This window comes from Scleropages formosus, chromosome 14 (genome assembly GCF_900964775.1).
Source record: "Scleropages formosus chromosome 14, fSclFor1.1, whole genome shotgun sequence".
NCBI classification, from domain to species: Eukaryota; Metazoa; Chordata; class Actinopteri; order Osteoglossiformes; family Osteoglossidae; genus Scleropages; species Scleropages formosus.
In genome coordinates, this window is record NC_041819.1 from 1233360 (window position 1) to 1254638 (window position 21279).

General features: G+C 45.2%; 1 protein-coding gene across 4 annotated transcripts in view; it reads right to left on the reverse strand.

Annotated features, from left to right (window-relative positions):
• Positions 1–21279, reverse strand: part of LOC108918342 (ras-associated and pleckstrin homology domains-containing protein 1-like) — a 59988-nt gene that overhangs the window by 3923 nt on the left and 34786 nt on the right. For 3 of the 4 annotated variants that reach the window (XM_018725479.2, XM_029257803.1, XM_029257802.1), the window contains 13 exons: positions 19026–19145; positions 18658–18760; positions 17775–18406; positions 15883–15957; positions 10908–10985; positions 8089–8248; positions 5565–5686; positions 4843–4908; positions 4544–4687; positions 2759–2869; positions 773–871; positions 411–531; positions 146–288 (listed from right to left, as the gene is read on the reverse strand). In XM_018725479.2, the coding sequence (XP_018580995.2) occupies positions 146–288; positions 411–531; positions 773–871; positions 2759–2869; positions 4544–4687; positions 4843–4908; positions 5565–5686; positions 8089–8248; positions 10908–10985; positions 15883–15957; positions 17775–18406; positions 18658–18760; positions 19026–19145 (1974 nt within the window). The remainder of the gene's footprint in view (positions 1–145; positions 289–410; positions 532–772; positions 872–2758; positions 2870–4543; positions 4688–4842; positions 4909–5564; positions 5687–8088; positions 8249–10907; positions 10986–15882; positions 15958–17774; positions 18407–18657; positions 18761–19025; positions 19146–21279) is intronic. The other variant, XM_029257801.1, reaches the window with a different exon arrangement.

Consider the following 21279-nt stretch of genomic DNA (forward strand, 5'->3'; position numbering starts at 1 on the left):
AAACAATAAGAAAAGACACCCATTCCTCACATCACAAGATTAATTTGTTCTGTGAAATCATCCCGTTCCCAATGTAAGGTGGTCGAGATACCATTATTTTTCAGGTGTTATTTTTTAAGATGGAAGAAATGGGAGGGGGCCCCACCTTTGTCGTTTCGTCAATCTGCGTGCCTCGTTTCCACGCCTCTGAGAAGATGGAGCTCACAACGCTCTGGGAGCGCACGTGTCCCGAGGATGTGGTGTCCGACACGCCACTGTCTGATTGGGTGGAGTGATTGGAGTGGGACTCTAAGGAAAGGTGGAAGGGTGTTAGCCTGGGCATATTTTTACCTTTCCAGGACACCCCCCCACAGCTTCCAAGCATGTACTTCCTTCACAGCCCATGTGAGTCCCTGTCAGCGCTCTCTCACCTGGCAGGCTGGACGAGCTGGAACCGGACTTGATGCTGGAACTGGAGAGGGAGGACCAGTCATAGGCTGCCTCTGTGCGTTTCATAGCCTCCTGGAAGTTCACGTACAGCTGCTTCCCGTACTGCATGAGGTGGAAAAAGCACCTAAGAATGTACTTTCACCTTGGTTTTACACTGTTGTGGGTCACAACAGCATTTATGCTTCATATCAACACACCATGTTCACTTTCACCTGAGTAAGATCTAGTGTGACCATACAACAGATTCGCAGGGTTCAAGTGTCAAAACAATGCTCTGCAGAACTGGGTAGCAGGTAGATCCTCCACTCCCTTGTACGTGGACTCTCGAGAAATGGTGACGTACCTTGGCAATGCGAATTCCATTGACCCATTGGTGGAGAGTCCTGACATCATCACAGCACAGATACTTGATGTACTGAGACTTTTTCTGAATCTGGGGGTGCTGTGCAGAGAGACACAAAGATGAACAAATGACATCATTCTCAATATGTCAAGCTGCAATTTTGAATTTTTGGGGAGGTGCAATTTCCCTGGATTCCACTAGAGGGCAGTACAATACCTGCGTTCTTGTGGTTCAATTCTACATGGGGAAAAGCTGACATTGGTGTATGCTCACTTGAGTCACTTTATGTCATTTGTGCAATAACAGCTAATGGGTACAACATGGCTCAATCCATGCCTCCAAAATAAACTAGTAAAAGTAAAAAATACAACACCCAATAGGCTGCCATGGGGAAGGGATTTTTGAAAAACAAACAAAACCTTAACAATAATGTTTTTTCTTCCTGTATTTTTCCTATAATCTTTTTTGTAGGACCTCTGATCTCAAAATACGCCCTCAAAGACAATAACTCAAGAGGCTTTTCGCCATCTTTGAGCCTGAAGTATAGCAAGAACTTCCTAGTAACACTCAGGGTCGAGATGTATTGCAGGAGACCGCTCCCTCTCTATCCAACAGAAGCAGATGGAGTGAGCGGGAGTAGTGGATGGTGTGTGTGTGTTGGGTGGGTTGAAATATAAAGTGCAGCTCCCGATGGGGTGTAATGGGACTGAGTTTGCACAGTGCAGACATTATGGCATATAGGATCCTGTTATGAAGACCCATGGGACTGTGCCCACTTTAATAACAATCCCTATAAGTGCAACTGCAGCTAAATGCATTGTATTGGCACCCCTGATGGCACTGACATCATACTTGTCTTGTGTATGCATATGCATTTGTTTACCATTTCTTATCACTGTGTGGATATTGTGTTCTTCCAAATCCATTTACAGTGAAAAAGCAGCCATCAAAACTATGGCCATTTCAAAGGAGCTCTGTGGGGGAACTGGCTGATGCAGGAGCTGTGCACGCCATCCTCATTACTGCTCCCCAGCTCCTGTTCTGAGGAAGAATGACAAAAGTAGGAACTAAAAGGAGGTCTGGGGTTATTAAAAAGAGAAGTTTTTCTAGTCCTAAATTTTTTTTTGTTTTTTTTTTTTTTTAATTTCTGGCAATAGTTTGTTTTTGCAGTCTGTTTTTACAATATTAAATTCTAGAGCTTTTGGAAACAGCACATGAGGAAACAAAAAATGGATGGGAGATTCTTTCCTAATAACAGAAGGGCGGCTCAGGGGCAGTGCAGGTTACAGTCAGCTGGCCGATGACCTCAGTGCATAGGTTTCATATCTCAGAGGGGACAGGTATGTTTTTCATAAGTAGCCCATGATCTCCTGGCATCTGCAAGCAACTCTGTCACCAGCTCCCATCCAGCACATGAGCAGACACAGAAATGCAGACGCCACTCAGAAACAAAATGCAGAATCCAGTGCTGCCCATTTAACAATACAGCAAGAGATCATTTTAATTAAAAGTAGTTATCAAACTAGGGCACTGACCCATGCCAGCTCATTCTAAAAAGCGTGAGAAACACGCATTGGTCTCATACACAGCCTTTCACATTTTTGCAGATACACTGGAACATGAAATCTGTTACACACTAAAAATATTTTTTCCTCTGAGAGGGACAGAGAGAGAGACAGGTCTCATCACATCTTTCCTGGTCACAATGAACAACATACAGAGCTATTAATAAGCTCAGATTGATGTCATCACCTTTTAAATATTACAGAACAAAAAAATTCTGCAGAAAATAACACGTATAAATTGATTATTTCTGCCAAGTTCCAGTCTCAGCTCTCTCTAGTAATAATGTTAAATGGTCTGAGTCACATTTTGGTCCAGACCCGTCCCCACATTCTTCTGCTATAGGGTAAGAGGCTTTCTCTTCACATAAGCGATGGAAAGAAGATTATTGGTTGGACGTTGTGCACTAATATTCCCGTTTACCTTGAGTGCCATACAGTAGTCTGTGGGCGCTTTGTACTTGCTGCGGTAGTCCTGTCCATAGTACACGTTCACATGGTCCAGCTGCAGGAAGCATGCCAAGTCTCTGGAAGTCTGTCAGGGGTGACACTGCAGGTGATTTGGTGGCCAAAGCAGACATCAGGTAAGAAGATCAGTGTGACAGAAATAGTTAAAACATACAGGGACAGAAAGGTGGCGTGATGGCACACTCAGGCATCTTATGACGTTTTATAGTGCCATGTCATGTCCTACAGACCAACAGGGTAAGCTGAAAAGAAGCAGGTGTGTGTTTGAGTGGCACCACTAGGTGGCGCTGAATGAAATCTGATAGAGCTGATTAGAGGAAAGGGCACAGGAAGTACCCAGGGAGGGTTGTCATTAAAATAACAGAACATATTGTGTCCTAAAGGACTGTGGGTCACAGAAAATACAAAGCAAGTGATGCTCATTCCAAGGCAGAGCGTCTCACTTGCATGTGTACAGATGAAGTAATGGTGTCCTGTCCATCTTACTGGCGCCTTGTGTCCAGTGAATTCGTATCTTGTGGGGTCCACTGTGTAATGAATTAAATTTCACGACTTGGCCAAACCCTATCAGTTCCAGTATTACACCGAGACTGAACCCTTCCTACCCAGCTGGCTTTGTGATGCTGAAATATCTGGCACATTAATTGTCCAGTGCTAATATGATCCCTGTGGGCTTAGGAATGGCCTGCATCAGACATCAAGGGAACCCTTCCCACAACCACAGCCGCCACCAGCCCCAGGGAACACCTCACTTCAGAGGCTGCAGCCAAGCACCCCTGATGCAATGCGAGGAGTGGGCCAGCTCTTTTCTGCAGATCCCCTTGCCTGTATTTTCATAAACAGGAAATGACAGAACCAGGATTTATGCATTCCATTCTTTCTAGAGCGAGCATGGTCCCACTGTCCATTAACCCCTCGGGGGGGACAGGGGGTCAAGAAGGGGGAGCAGTTCTCAGGGAGTCTCACAGGAGAGGAATCCCATTAAAAACTCAGTAATGTACTGTATAGAGACTAGCTTGTCATACTGTACTGAGTATCTAACATCTCAATGCATTTGCACAAAGTGTGTGAAAAATGCATAACTGTGACAATGCACACTTGATACAGGTGTGTGAGACTACAGATGTCTGACTGACTGTGTATCAGTGGATATGCATTTGTTTGGGACCCAAATGCTGCAGGTTCAAGTCTCATCTCCAGCTGTAGTATCCTTGAGCAAGGTACTTACCCTAAATTGCTCCAGTAAAAATTAGACAGCTCTATAAATGGATAAATATTTGTAAGTAGCTTAATGTTGTAAGTTTGTTTGGAGAAAATTGTCAGCTAAATAAAGTAATGTAAATGTTTCTGACTATGTGATTGATTGTTTATAGCATAAATATGTACGTATACACCTGCAGGCTTTTGTGGTTTAGATGTCTGTGGATATTTCTGTGTGTGCCGGAGCTGAGGCAAGAGTCAAGAAGCAGATGTCTTGGTGAGTTCACACAGCTGGGACAAGGGGCTGAGATCACAGCACTAATGAATTAGACTGTCTGATAGTCCACGTCGTCACACTCACCACGCCTGGGCCACAAATCTGTCAAAGTTGGGCTTTCCATGAAAGTCAAGCCTAGCAGTTCTCTGTGAAAGCTGCAGAGCTCTTGCTCACACACTGCTCCTTTTTTCCTTTTTTTGGGGTACATCAGTCTTGATTAAATGTGTGTGTGCATTTTTTTGTGTGTGTGTGTGTGTGACTGACCTTGGCTTTGCCCTTTGGCACATAGTATATCCCAGAGGCACGCAGGAGGAAGTAGCGCTTTTTCCATGACTTCTTCCCATCCTCCTTGAGCCACAGCACACCCTCCATCTCTGGCACTGACACGGAGGTGCCACCGAAGCACTCCTGGACACACAAACAGACAGACACACACACACACACGGGTGGCCACACTGTGAGTCCTCTGTCATTAGCATCACCCCTGAAGTATCTAAGATGCCAGCATGCATCTGCCAGGTCCTTAATGAATATCTTCACCTTCTCCACTATGAGGGCCATACCTCCAGCAGAGCCTCCTTGTTCCTGTCAGCCATCTCGCACGTCTCTTTCCTCCCCAGCAGGTAGTTCTGTGACGGGGCGGTCAGGTTGAAATCAGAGAACAGGAAGAGAAGGTTGAGGCGTGGAGAAGCGGATGTGCGCACAGCATGCGACTGTCGCACGTCTCTGTCTCACACACTTCACACGCTGCTGTGGTGACAAGGAGCCAAACCGTCTAATTACAGGCTCACTGTCGCTCATTTCACTGCTTACCACTAAACCCTGTTTCTGCGCTTCTTTGCTTGTAGACACGTCGAAATGACGATGTGCCAGAGTTAGAAAAAAGCAAAGTGCTGACTGTGAGAATAAAAATTTGAGGCTTCCTTCCAACAGTTCTGCTGTACCTCTGCATCACAGCTCATGGAGACAAAGCATAGTTGATAGCTAGTTGGTAACTTATCCCTTTGATCCCTTTGCGCCAGGCATCTCTGCATCCTCTAGTGAAGAGAACAAGAGGAGCCGTACTGACTGTAGACCTGTCGCTCTGAAGGACCACACTCAAATTGTCTGTTTCATATCCCATTAGTTAACGACACACTCAGCAATACTGTCTGGACTAAATGTTAAACATGCAGTCTTTTTGGGATCTGTTCTTAAGAGAATATCAGTACATATTTATTTATACACTCATCCCTCCATGCATTTTTATCTACATGTGTGAGTGTGTTCTGTTGGATAATCTCACCTGGGGGTTCTTGAAAAGAGCGTACTTCTCGATGCGCTCGATAAACATCAGCTTGTTCAGACTGTCCCGGGTCCAGTTCAGCAGGTTCTCCACCAGGTTCTCGTGGTCCTCGAAGATCCGCTCTGTGGGAGAGGCCATTTGTCATTAAAAATGTGGTTTCCCACCGTAGGGCTGCTGGACCAATGAAACAGGAAGTGAAAGCTACAGCCAGTCTCCCAGCATGTTTAGGTTTATTTATTTAGTTGATGCTTTTCTCCAAAGCAACTTACAAAGTTAAGGTATTTACAATTATTTTACCCATTTATACAGCTGGGTTATGTTACCAGAGTAATTTAGGGTAAGTACAGTAGCTTGTCCAAGGGTATTCCAGCCAGAGGTGGGGAGTGACCCTGTGACCTTTGGGTCCAAAGACAGCAGCTCTAACCCCTACACTACCAGCTGTCTCCAGCTCCAGTCTCCTCAGAAAGATGTATGGCTGAATCTGCCATGAGCTAAAGGCTGTGTCACAAAAATTATTTTTATTACTACCACCACAGCCATTATCAACATCATTAGCAGCAGCATTCCACTTCCTCCTTATTAGGAATAACTTGGCTATCTTCGTTCTCACTCTGGTATTTCTTTTGTACAAATTCTGTGATCTGAGGACTAAAGTTTTAATAAGAGCACACTAAGGAGTGTATGACCAGGGTGCTCCTGCCATTCCTCCTGACCTGCAAGCCCCCTGGCCTGGAACCTGTGTTTAGCCTGTGCAGCATTCACTGAGTGCTACAAACCTCTCACATGGTCCAACACACCAAGTCAGCAGGACTACTAGGTCCAAGCCATTAGGTGATGACATCTATAGGTGTGTTGTCATTTTAAATGATCTAATGCCTTCAGACTCTAATAGCAGGGATTATGTTCCATTTCATCTCTTAACATTTTGTGCTGAAGTGATATTTGACCAGGGCAAATTCTCCCTCCAGACACACAGTAACACAGACTGTCTGTCAGTTTCGTGGAGGCTGGAACATTGGAACATGACTATAGCCATCACTATAAGGCCTCCATTATGTAACCTGTATGTTTTTTAGGGTAGGAGCTTTTTATATTCCATTTAGTTCTGTTCATCTGCAGGACCTAAATTCTGGAATGAGCATCAAGACTCAATCTGTAGGACACAGATGCCTCAGTCTGGACCACATACTGTGTGTAGCTGAGCAAAGCACTCAGCACCACCTGCTTTCCAACTCTACTTTTCAGTATTCTGAGTCTTAAATAAAAACAATGTTGCTGAGTATCACAGACACAGAGGATGGCTGCAGCGAAAAGCCGACAGCACTATGATGTCGTTGCTGGCTTTATTGCACCTGCACGATCCAAACGAGTCTGCCACCCTGACCTGACAGCTCACACTCTCAGCTTATCACCTCCAAATTCATGGAGAAGAGCTGTCGCTCCCTAAGGAAAGGATCTTGACCTAAACTGCTTCAGTACAACTTTCAGCTCTAAGTAAATTCTCAGTTGAACTATGCTGAGAAGGAAGAAAATGTGGGAGTGATACCATTGCGGTCAATCCACTCTTTCATCCCACAAACAGCTCCAAGAAATGTCCATCAAGACATGTTACTGTCACCAGGGCTGCTAACACTTCTCTTAATGCGTTCCTTAGTACTCCGGAAGAGAATTAAGTACTTCCTCTTTCTCCTGACCCTCTCTGTACTCATTTCCCCACACATCTCTTTACTCAAAGCCCATATACTGTACGATTGTTGGTAAACCTGCATGGAATGCACTTGAGAGATTTGTTCACTTTCATGCCCATCTGGAAGTATGACAGAAATGGTATGTTTTTACATTAAAGGTGTAAAGGAAAAAGGGAGAACTGGAAGTTGGTGTACAATTAGACATTCATGAGGTTACCAAAAAGTTTGGAAGATGTTTGCAGAAGGTGGTGGGATTTGAAAGTACCCAGACTGAGACAGACCAGGTGATATTTTTAATATCTATATTATTAAAAAATAATAATATCATTCAATAATAGTGTATCTAGCAGTGTAAGTCACCTTGGTGAATAAGGTGTGTGGACTGATAACACTACACAGAGTTCATGAGAAGTTGCTCTGGAGAAAGGCATCTGCTAAATAAATAAATGTAAATGTATATATTCTGTTTTACACTCCTGTATCGCTGCATCTCATGTATGAGATCACATTAAGTGGTTTGTTGTACATTACGAGTTATACAAGACACAATTTGTCTGAAGCTACTTTCACATGTTGTTGCTGAAGTGTACAAAAGTTATGTAACTGCAAAGTATACTCTTAGTACTGCAAAATTTCTAAAACAATTCTGGTCTAATAATGGCACAGGTGACCTTTCTGGAGTACAGTCTGCTTCCTTAACTACTGTACTGCCTACCTCCCTGCTGCTAAGTGGTGTTAACTGTTTTGTGAGAAACAGCAGATGTAATGTGTCTCCTTGCAATCCAAGGGGTCACAGAGTGGCCAAGAAATGGTCACCCTGCAGTCCCCATACTCACCCATTTGGAGCTCACTGATGGTCTCCACAAGGGACCAGTCGGGACTGTAGCCGCAGTGAGATTTGTCTAGCAGGCTGTCCAGTACTTGTCTGACTGTCTGGCGCTCATCCACCATCACCGTCTTGGAGCTCTCGTCTGACATGTGCACCCGGATCACCAACTAGTAGGTTGGGATGATGACAGTGTTTTTTTTTAACATAAAGTACAAAGACACAAACACTCACAATAACTGCTGCGGCCCTTGAAGGTCAAGCAAATCAGAGATGGAAAAAAAACAAAGAACCTGCTAAAAATACAGAATGGCATATTTCTTGAAAGAAATGTTTCTTGAGATGGCAAAGGCATCAAAAAGGTCTGACATCATTAAAACACTGTTTGTCATATGGAACAATTTTAAGGGCCTATCATCACTGACAAAGTCTCACTACTGATCACTGTCATTCTTTTTTGGCACAGAAGTGGACTCATCAGCACACTGTGGAATGCAGACAGTGAGCTTCAGGCTGTTACCATAAAAATTAAACCTTCAAAACATTCAAATCATTGTAATACATTCCGTACACGTAAAGTAGCACATTAAATACATTACATAAAATTATGCTGACATTAATACAAATGACATAAAATACTCATGCTCAGATGAAAGAGAAATTTAATTACACTGGCAGAATAAACCCTCTGACTGATTTTTTTTTTTTGATTGAGGGATTAATCTATACACCACTGCACTGAGTTTGCTGGGTATTTCATAATTTCCAGGAGCACTTTGATAGCTGTTGTGAAGCTGTACTTATGCAATTTGGGTCTCTGAGGTAATGAAGGTAGAATATGTAATAAAATACTTCACATATAAGGGGGGTGTGGTGGAGCAGTGGGTTGGCCCACAGTCCTGCTCTCTGGTGGGTCTGGGGTTCAAGTCCCGCTTGGGGTGCCTTGCGATGGACTGGTGTCCTGTCCTGGGTGTGTCCCCTCCCCCTCTGGCCTTACGCCCTGTGTTACCGGGTAGGCTCTGGTTCCCCGCGACCCCGTATGGGACAAGCGGTTCTGAAAATGTGTGTGTGTGTGTGTGTGTGTGTGTGTGTGTGTGTGTGTGTGTGTGTGTGTGTGTACTTTGCATATCTCATATTGAAACTGCACCCTGTAGGGAGGATTAAAACAACAGGTGTCTATGTTGTTGTGACCAAGTGTTGCTGCTGTTGTAAATAAAAACAATATGTTTCCTTGTAAGGAACTTGTTCAAGAGCAAATCCTTAACCAACCTGTATGTCTGTCTGTCTGCTCTTAAACCAGTCAGAACTCACTCAGCTCTGGCCAAACCAATCACAGCTCACTAACCTTCCCTCGAAACCAATCTCCTCATCCTACCCTATTTGCAGTTATTATTATTCTTATTATTATTTTATTTTTTATAGAGCGCTCTTCTCACGCAGTGACACAGAGCGCTTTAACACAGACATAAGGCAAGAAAAACAGATACAAACAAAGAAGACGGTCAACTAATGGCTACCATAATACCACAATACCACAGCTCAGTAAGCGTATTCCTAGACCAATCACAGCTCACTGAGACTCCTCTTAAAATCAATCACAGCTCATTGGAACGTTTGTCAGATCATGTCCTGAGTCAGTCCTGACTCAGTCAGCCCTTAACTCAATGAAAAGTTTAAAACCTGGTCTAAAACCCATCGCATCTTGTTGAGCTTCGTTCTAAACCAGTCTCAACTAACCTGAATAACTGAGCTGAAACAGTAACTTGACCACAACACATGAATAGCTTGTATAACACCCTCTTGCATGAAAGACCAAAAAGTATATATTACTGAAGTCCTTTCGCATGGGTGTGTCCCAAAGCCTGGTTCTGAGCTCAGTGTTGGGGAGCGGCTGACTGGCATCTCTCCTTAATCTGTAAAAAGTCCCACTGTGTGGTGTGGTGTGGTAGGAAGTGGCACATCCGTGTACGGGAGTAGAGTGGGACAGCTAACTGACTGAGTGAAAGAGCTGCCTTAGAACAATAAGACTTTACTCTCAGTCTGCAGTTGCATCCCCCCATTGTGGCATTACTGGCACTGGCAGGCAGATTATAGGACAGCCATGCCAGGGGTCCTCTGAGCAATTTTGAGGTCAAATAGCACGTGGCACATGATTTTTTTAAACCCCTTTTCTCCATTGCACAGTTCAAGAGTTCAGGACAAAGTGACAACAGGCCATGCTAATCCGCAAATATCCCTGCTGCTTTGTGCTCGTATCTGGGACTTCTTTTTACTGAGGTGGAGTTTATCACTGAGAGAAAGAGAGATGGAGACAGACAAGAGTGTTCAGCCAGGGTCCCTGGGTGAGCAAATGCACAGGGGTGAGAACACAGTGTGACCTGGGCCAAAAAAAAAGACCCAGAGCTAATGAGTACTGCTCACAAGCCACACATAACTGAAGAGCATGGTAGGTCTGCTACTGGGGCTGTACATACTCAAATTACACATTCCATCTTTTGCATTAATGAGCTTGTATATGACAGTAAATTCCTTAAAAATAACACACAAACACATTTAATCGACATTACCTAAAAGAAAGCGCAATTTGGGCGGAGGTAAATTTAAAAAAGTAGAGAACAAAGAAGCTCACGTGTCAACACTGAGACTGCCCTATCCTGCCAAGCCAAGTGTAATGGTCCAGTTTCATCACCCGCATACATGGAGTCAGACTCTGGTGACCCATTTACCCCCGTTCACACAGTCTATCTCTCTGTGCCAGTGTGTGATTTATGATATCTATATTTGAGCATCATTTCTGTGTTTAGATGATCCGCGATCAAGTGCTCTCACCTTCTTCACTTGTGCCTCCTTGATTTTTTCCAAAGCCACTCTGATTTTCTCTGCCTTCAGCTTGGCAGCCTGTTCCTCCTACAGGCATACAACAGAAACATTAGTAAAATAAAACTCTGAAACAAAGTGTGCAAACAATTTCCCACAACTGTGGAGCGCTTCTCTGTACGGAGCTTCAGAAATGACAGGTGAAATTACTGGCCGTCACCTACCTGACTTTTCCAGCACGATGCCATTATCATACACAGTTGGTAACCCTGCAGGATTTCTGTGTATCGTGTCGTTGCAATTAAATTTTAATAATTTTTTTAAACCAAATGCTCAGCAGTTGCTCACTGCTGAAAACCAGAAAGCAGTTGCATGGTTTCAGCAGATCATCTCTATCACTTTTTCAGCAGTCCCTTTTGGAGATGGCTGTCATTCAAACGCTCTCCCCCCTACATGCGCACTTGGGAACTCCTTGTGTTTTCAGGATTCGCCACGGTGGATCAAACCAAAGGCTTTCCTCACGCAGTCTTACGGAATGAAGCTTGGATGAGACGGAGACAAGATGACAAGGCGGCACAAGATGGCTGTTTTGCAGGACCCCCTCAGCCTGAAATTCAAAACTGACCCTCAGTGTTAAATCAGCAGATTTTCTACACCACCGTAACCAAGCATTTCCATTGGAATGTGTATCTTTCCGGCACCTCAACAATCCGGTGAGACGACTACAGACACCAAGTGTCTAAAACAGTTGTGAGAGACAACCAATAAAAAGAGTCAAGAGCAGAGAGAGTGCTGCCATCCTTTGACCGTTGCCCACAGGCATCATGTGTCATGCTCATGGGAGGGCTTTTGAAGCTCCTGCTCAGTTCTTCTCAGTCTATCGGCGTCCTGAGTCCCTGTGATGGCACGTTGAATCTGGAGCAGAATCCAAGCGGCAGCTCTTCCCTAAGAGTGTGGGCCTGCTCGAGAGCCGAGGGCTCTTGGGCACTGGGTCTTCTCAGCGTGCCTCGCATGAACAAATGAGAGGGAACTGTGTCGAGCTCCGCTTCTCGCAGACGCAGAGGGGGAGGGATGGTGAGTCTCCAGCCCCCCAGCGCTCTCTCGCTTTCTCTCCCTCGGTCTCTCTCTCTCCCCCCTTTCTTGCTCTGTAACAGCTGCACATCCTTGGGACCGTGCCCAGTCAATGGCAATAATCCTCTCAAAAAGTGGAGCATGCAGGCCTGCTATGGGGTGAAGTGTGTCAGGGGATACACTGCGGACACCTCACATTGTACTCAGCCAGCTCAAACGGAGACACTTGGATTCTCGTCATGTATGGGCACAAAGTTCTGCAATCCGGCAATGAAAGGGCAAATATGAGGATTGGGGGGTACTTTAGATCTAGGTTATGGTAAGCCTCTTACTAGTACCACCCCATAGTCCCCTACCCCTCCTTCACAGGATGCTTTTATGCATGGATGCCTTGGCAACAGCTAAATTAAATAAATATATCAACCAATAAACAGGCAGAAAATTGCTTTCAGCAGCAACCATGTGATCGTGCTGCTGAAAGTGGGGGTTGTGCATGAAGTCAAACGGTTTGTTAGCTGTTGGGGGAATCTCTGAAATGAGGTGCTCATTGTGGTGTTCTGACACAGTCGGGCGTTTCCTCTAACTTGAGTTTGTGCCACTCTATGGGTATCACTGTCTGTCATACAGACACGTTCCTCCTCTAATGTGATGATACCGCTGGGACTACGTTCGCTTAAGGGGGCAGTGTCAAACCTCACTGTGGCGTGTTTAACCTGACGTTCTCATTCACAAAGTGAAACTGGAGAAATTTACCTTCCCTCTCCAGAGACTGCTGTCTTCACCAGGCTAACTCAGCAAGCATGGCATGAGGCTCACCTGACTCTCCTTAAACGGTTTTCAACAGGAGAAGCTATCGTGCCTGGGTGAAGTCTTAACACGAAAAGGTGAGAGGGAATTTACATGTTCTGGGTACATGATTCAATTAGTCCAGGCAAGGTCCAATGGCAGGTTCTCCTAGGAATCTTTTAAAGGTCACAGCAAAGCCACCCAACTGCTGGCTTTCGACAGATCTCCCCGACCCAACCCAACTGGCATCTCTGTCGTAACTGGGAGGGACACAGGGGCAGAAAATAACATGCAATAGAGTCAGCAGTCTCTTTGTACATTTAAATAGCACTCGTATTACTCATCTTAAGCCTGTTGATGTTTACATGCCATGTCACTTATCTGTTATGCACAGGAAGGGTACGCTACCGGGCACGTTCCTCCAAGAGGAAGGGATTATGTCATTTAAAGATGGTGAATTAACCCCGTGTCAAGGAGCACAGCTTTGACATTTTGGCTGTTTAATGGGTCCTAAAAACGCTCGCTCTTCTCCGTACAAAATCAGCCACCAACATGAAGCTGTTCACGCACTTTGGAATGCTGTTACTCAGACTCAGAACCAGAGCCTGTTGTTGTATCTCACCTCAAGGTGGAGATAAAAACCAGATGAGCAGATACAAGATCCTCAGGGATGATGGGAAAGGTCAGGAGTGTCCAGTCTTGTACCACATGCAAAGACATCTTCATTTAAACATGTTTAGACCTCAGACAATGATGAGAGACAGCAAATCAGTGTTATGCGGAAAATATTCTCTGCATTTAAAGATATCTTTATAACCATAGCTTTCCAAAACACCCAAATAAACCCACACCAAACGCCGTAACAGTGTATGAGATGTTGTACTGGTAGCTTTCACGTGGAAGTACTTAGAAAGATAATGAAAAATAAAGAGGGAAAGTGAACTCTGACACAACTCCCCGCTCTGAGCGGATTACAGCCCACATGTTCAGACAGATTGGGCTCCCAATCCAAGCCACATCAGATATGGCGCACAGGCAGATTACACCAGCTCTTGCACGTGCAAATATGCCTGTCACCACTAAATCTGCCAAACAGGCACAAGTAAGGAAAGAACCCCAGTTAGTGTTCTTGCCAGACTGACCATATAGATCATGTCCAAGTGGTTCTCAGAATTGATCCAAGTGACACACAGCTGCAGGTTAGCAACATGCGTGCAGTTCAGATCCCTCTCCCCATCCTCCATGAATCCAAAAGTCATCACATTCACATAACCTTGTGCTCCCAGCGAGCTGATGAGTGCAACCCCTTGTCCTGTGAGAACGGCGCAGGCTTTCTGCACATCAGCTGACCACATTGAAGAATTGAGGCTACTGGTGCAGTGGGTCACACACTACGTGCCCTGATCCAGCAGGACACATTGGTCTCTCGCGTTCCAGTGCTTGTGAGAGGCAAAGAAATCAACTGACTGAGACCTGCAGAGTGACGCTGCCAGACACGGTCCCATGCTGCTGCAGCAGCTCTCGCTCAGATGGAAAAGCCATATTTCTAGGGCAAAAATTTCCTTAAGGAAAAATTTTCAAGGGACACACAAGCAGTTTTAAAAACAAACAGCCATCTCAAAAAGGGAGCATCTGTTCTCTAAAGGGAACTGCTGAAATCTCAGATAGGACAGCCACGTCCCAAAACGAATAGAAAATCTAAAATGAACAATTATACAGATAAGAGAACACCCAAATCTCAATGAATTGCCGCCTCTTAAGGAGAGCTATGACCTCTTGATTTCTTTCATTGTTTTTCTGTGCTGTCACCCCTGCAAAGAGGCTGCACAGATCCCAGATGCTCCCTGATCACTAATAAGGACACATTGCTTTACAGTTTTTTATTTAAATCTTGTGCCAAAAGGCTCAATACAGTATATTGTTCTGTTCAATAAAAAAAATGATGATCCAGGAATGCAGGGGTGTCTACATGTATATCACATTCACTAACACATCTTACTGATGCTTCCAATCTACCCCAGCCCTTATGGTTCAAACCTCCCCCCAGCAGGAACACTCCTCATTCTTTCATGGATACCCCACATATGAACAACACATGAAAGAGCATGCTCATTCCAGTAACAGATGGGGTTACCTCGCCTTTACACACACAACTTCTTACAAAGGTGGCATTCTCATTTATTCTGTTCTCCACAGTACTGGGGAAGGACATGCAAGAAGGCCTCCAGATTTGTTTGCGAGCCCCTTGGAAACACAGGAGGGGAGGAAGCAAGGGGACAGAACAGGGGTGAAAGCAAAGGAGAGACCAGCACCCAACCTATCTGTAAACAGAGGAAACACACACACACACACATCATCTGAACCACTTGTCCCATGGGGTCATGGGGAGCCAGAGCCTAACCCAGCAACACAGGGTGCAAGGCTGGAGGGGGAGGGGACACACCCAGGATGGGACACCAGTCCATTACAAGGCACCCCAAGCAGGGCTCAAACCCCAGACCCACCAGAGAGCAGGACTCAGCCCAACCCACTGTACACCCACAACAGAGGAAATACACACACACATTGTCTGACCTGCTTGTCCCATACAGGGTTGCAGGGAACTGGAGTCTAACCTGGCAACATAGGGCATAAGGCTGGAGGGGGAGGGGACACACCCAGGACGGGACACACCCAGAGCAGGACACCAGTCCATCACAAGGTACCCGCAGCAGGACTTGAACTCCAGACCCACCAGAGAGCAGGACTCAACCCACCCCGCTGCGCCACCGCACCCCCAGAACAGAGGGAATAGCCTCCGAATATTCTGTCGGATATCCTGTCAGGACTTCTGTGCAGCTCGTACTGAGTAAAATGGAAAATTATTATTTTTTTCAAATCCTCTAATTTCCATATTGTTAATTAATATTCATGATAATCAACTATCGGAACAAGGATCCTTTTTGAAATAATTTATGAGATGGCCAGTTTCATGGGTGCAGTCTTGGGCAAGAAAGTGTGTGGTTAGCAAGCAACCAGTTGGGTGATGAGGGAAATGAGGGCAGGCAGAGGAGACGACTAGCTAGACAGATAAAAATTCAGCTAAACCCAGAAGAAATTACACAGTAGGAGCAAGCATAGGAGGCATCACCTTGGTCAGCAAGTGAGAGGGCTTTCCTGCAATGTTTCTCAGAATCAGGGAGGTTTCCCTGTCCAGATAGGAGTGCTTGGTGCAGAAATGGGAGGAAAGAAAGAGAGACAAGAAATGTCAGTGCAACGATTGTCAATGTAAACCAGATGCATCTGATCCTTTGAAAGTTTGGAAACAGAAATCTGAGGCAGATATATTTGCAGACACATTAACCCTTTGAAGCAGAAAATGTCACAGCAGGCATCCAAAAGCAGCAACCCTGTATAACCAGGATACCGCAGTTTGACTATTGCATCCAAATTTGATTCACGGAGAACAATATTTCACTGGGGAACAAAAGATATTGACATTCTTTTACCCATTTTGAATACTGAGTTGTTGCTTCTCCAAAAGAACCTTGTCACACAAAAATGTACTATACTGTGTCATTATCTTTGCCATCACAGAATCCATGTTTATTGTGTTTAATAGCAGGGCCAAATTCCTGCAGGATTTCTCCTGCAAGGCCCTGCTCTGAGAGGGAAGCTGTTCTAATGGAATGGCCAGATGATTGATGTTTTACCAGACCGATACTTCATCCCTAATGCCAATATGTATGTGTGTGTTGGTGTATGCACTGAACACAGCGCACCTTCCCAGCAACACTGTGATCTATTCAAAAGTTAAACTTCCTTAAAAGGCACATGCTGCCAAAATGCAGCTTGAATGTGGATGAAGGCCTAATGTGAGGGGTAATGAATGATGTCACGCAGCAGCATAATGTCAAGAGTCCAATGAGGATATCGTATCATATTGTTGTGGAAGAACAAGACACACTCAGCGGTGCGTGAATGTACTGATCGGATTACCAACAAAATTAGTTCAACATGACAAAACGACCAAAAATCATTACCACTAATAATAAAGCCTAATTTCTAATATTTATCAGCCTAAACATTCTAATTGAGTCTGATCTCAGGGTACATTAATAGAACAGATTTACAGTCAGACTCAATCCAGCAATGTGGGTCAAACTCTGACCGCTGTGATTAATCTGCACGTTTGGCCCCCCTTGGCAGCTGTGACTCACAGTCCTCGGTTTTGCATTTCAGAGAATCCCTGTTGGCTTTAAGCCGTCCACTTGACACACCACAGTGCACACACACAGACAGACACAACAGCCTTTGACAGCACTGGGCAGGAGTAAAATCTAAAATGCTAGGTGTGTCCACTCCTTCTCGTTCTCACTACCAGCAATGTTCACAGGAGATATCCTGCTTTAGGGCAGTAAATCTGATTTTTACCGAAGACCCCTGAACAATGACATTAAAAATGAAAATAAATGTACCCTTCAGAGATCCAGACGTTTATTTTTGTCCATTCTAGAAACGGAACATGTTACAATGCTGAGTCCGAATGCATCTTATAGAAGACATACCGTGCTTTTAAATTATACCGCATGTTCGGGATAGGAAGTTGGACAACAAAGCAGAAATCCTACACGTATATCCAAAAACCTTTTCTCGCTGAGTCTCAGGAGGTTATTTAATTAAAACTGTCAGCAGATCCTCTACATTAGGGAAATTGTTCCAAATCAACCTGATTCACACATACTTCTGGGAAGCACTTAAATGCTCTGTACCTTTCCTGGTGCTGCTGCAAAATCTTCTTAGCATCCGAAACAACTGAAGACTCTCATATTGCTTCTTTCAAGTTTTCTTATCAAAGCAACTGTACCCAGGATGCAAATATTACACAACTGTGGATCAGCCACAGCAAAAACAAAAATGATCACACCCATCCCCTAAACAGCCAGGAAGTGTCCATCTACTGAAGAAGACTCCCAGGGAGAAAACCCAACCAAAGAAGACATAGGGATAGTACGATTCACAGCAAGGTTTGGGGAGTCATACCTCCGAACTGGGCTGTTCGTTGCCCTGTCCTGGTCCTGGGGATGGCTGCCGATGCCCATCCACCTCCATGGGCTTCAGCACCTTGTCAATGTCAAGCGAGTCCATGCTGGAGGCGGATGCTGAGTTGATGCTGGAGCGTGAGGAGTAGCTGATGGAGCGCACGTCATGGTCACTGACAGCCCCGGCCGAGCCTGTACGGCGGTGGTGCTGATGCGAGGAGGCAGGGCGTCGCATGGTGGATGAGCTGTAGGAAGAAGCAGAGGAGGCAGAGGAGGAAGAGGAGGCTGGAACCACCGAGGGCCCACTCTGGCGGGCAGCCTCATCCATGCTCAGTGAGGCCTGCTCCAGCTGGGCTGTGATGTCATCCAAGGAGTAGTTGGAGGCCAGCGGCCGGCTGCGGCTGCTGCTCCCACGTAGGGTGGAAGCAGGCGAGGCTCGGGTGCTGCTGCTGGCACTGCTGCTGCCCCCCACCCGTCCTGCAGAGGATCTCTGGCGGCCCTTGCTGTCAGTAGGCACGGAAAGCCGGACAGAGCCGCCACTAGGTTTGTTGATGGTGCTGAGCTCCTGCTCAATTGAGCAGAGGTCCGCCATGAGAGCATCCAGGTCCACTGGGTCGCCCTGGGTCAGAGCCTCTGCAGATACACACATAAACACACAAAACCCTGCGTCAACACAAACCAACTACTTTGCCGAAATTTCCCCAAATCGGGCCAAACCTCTGAACTCATTCAAAACAGATATCAGATGAATCAAGCTGTTAACTGATTTAAGAATTGAGAACATTGATTAGCGGAACATTTGCCTCTTCCTGGATTCTCTTCAGACCCTAGGAGCAGACAGTAATGGTCTCAGAAGCTATGGTTCAGCCAGAGCAAAAGCTCACCATTGATGTTGTACATAGAGAAGCGGTAGGAGAAGTTGGCCAGGTTGGTCTCCTGTCTGAGTGGGGCTTTCTGCATCTTCTCTGGTTTCCCATCGTCAAGGCTCTGCAGGGGTTTAAGTATGGGAGGGGTGGAGGAAAGAGGAGCTGAGACACAGCCAACAATTTGTGTGTGTGCCTGCATGTGCCATAAGTATTTAGCAGAAAAATCTGTGTTTCTAGAATTATGATAATTTAAAGACTATAAAAAGTGTAAACCAACTCTATCTTTGCACTAAATCAACTCATCTCACACTAATAAGGTCTGAGAGTAATGGATGTGGTTTACTTTATCATCGTGAAAAAGCACTATGACTGTGTGCCTCACATACCTTGGTCAGTTTATCGAGCTCCCCGAGCCAGGCTCCGAACATCTTGTCTAGATCCTGGTCCTCCTTGTCACTATCCTCTTCTGCAGCATGATCCAGCTCCTCATCTGAAAGCTGCTCCATCTGAAGAACAAGGTCCAAGTCACTGCATGCATTCAGAGCCACAAGGCACAAATTCTACAACTGGACAGCTGATGGTGGAGCAGTTAAGGAATGGAACTTGTTACCAAGAGATGGACTGAGGCCCAGCCAATTCTGTTCAATATCAAGCCATTTCAAAATGATAAAACAAAACACATGCTAAGTAGCCAAATGGATAAAAGCTTCTTAGCAACTAAATAGTGATAAAAGGTTCATATTGTGTACTGGAAAGATTTTTTTTATACATTTAATGAGCTCTACATCATTTAGAAACTTTTAGGTTGCAACCTATAAGACGTGTTATTAGTGTGTGGGTTGCAGTATTGCCCAGGAAAGGATTTCAGTGGAATACAGACAAAACGAAATGTTGCAAAATTTTATGATTCCAAATTGTTGCCTAGAGGGACCATGTTATAAATGCTGTGGCTCAAGGCAAGAAAACAAAAATGATAAAGGACAACAATATGCAGTTGAACGACGATGCGGACACGATGACGCCAGATCTTTTCTATAATTCCCACCTGGGCCCCTTCACTGATTCATGTGCAACAAAAGCTATCAAGCTGTTGTGAGAAGAGGTGTCAATGGAAAGGCATACAGTCCATGGAAGCGGGTGAAAAAACTTAATGTTTCAGTTTTCATCACACCACCTGCTGCGTTTTAAACACACACGACTGAAAAGTGTCAAATTTAAAATGGAAGATAGAAATGCAATGCAATAAATAAAACCGCTCCACTTTCCATAGGCGTTGCGAATGGCTTTTTTTGCTGTCGGTGCTCCTACTCATGTATTTCGCATATGGACTCTCCAAGCGGTGATGTGACAGAGCTGAAAAATGGTACGGTGCCCTCCGGTGGACACTACTACGCCCTGCAACTTTCACTACACAAAAGGAAAGAAGCTCTGATGATTTTCCAACAGAACACGAGACACCGGACGTAGCCTCGATAAATGCTGTCGTTTGTAATCGTTCTTATCTCACCTTGTCTTGATTATGTGTTATTTCAGTCACACAGCAGCTGGCTGGTGTAGTGTTTTTGCACCCAGAGAAAAAAACGTACCAAGAAGAACTATTTCCCTTTTTAACACCAGAGATTTATGGTGTGGGGCACATGACAGCACTGTGTTATACAAACACAGAGACACAAGCAATAGAGCTGAGAGGTCTATGCAGGCTTTCGGTGTATGTCGTGTCAGGCCTGGTCAAAAATCTCCGACTCAACCTCAAAATGCACACCAGGTTTCCGAATCATCCGCAACGCTCTTGCAATGTTCCCGCAACATTCCTGTAAGCTATGCACGTGAAGCGCCACAGCAGAAGACGACATAATGCTGTCAGCAAAAGTGCGGAATTTATGAACCAGCCTCGTGATTGCTCCTTGGGACATTTTTATGACCAAAACGTCATTTTTTTGTTACGTTCCACTAGCACTGTATAAGTGCAATACTTCGCATTTGAAATGAATAACTTTGAAATGGCTCAGACAAATCCAGTAATCCTTTTAAGAAGTTTTTCAAAATAATGGTCCCGGTTGGTTGCTACTCCAGCCTCTGGCGGTGTAATACATTTGCTGGGTAGGTACCAGGCCGTTAGACCCCTCCCCAAAGTTAACAGCACCATCTACACCAACACACGACCACTGTAATTCAATCACATGTCACATTTGTGTGTGATGCCAAGGAGGGCAGGAGTGAAACAACACAAGATCTCTGGAAGATCTCTTGATGTCAACAACATGCTTCCAGTGGTCTGGATCAACCTCCAGACCACTGGAAGCATGTTGTTGACATCAACACGGGATACTTTGGAGAACGCAAGATCCAGAGCGATAACAACGGCACCAGCAGCTATCTCACAGGACGACAGGTAAAGAAACCAGTTGGGGGGGGGGGGGGGTCAGGGCTGACTGCCAGCCTTTGTAGATCATGTGTCTATGAACCAAACCTCCGTCTCAGCCTCTCCCTCCTGCTCACGTCACAGCTTTTACTGGCCTGTTCCAAAGACAAGTGAGAGAGAGAGAGAGATCTAAGAAGCAAGGAATTAAAGAGCAGGTTTTGCAGTGTGCCGGGTAACAATTACCTCCCTGCGGTTCACAAGCCTATGATTTGGACCAA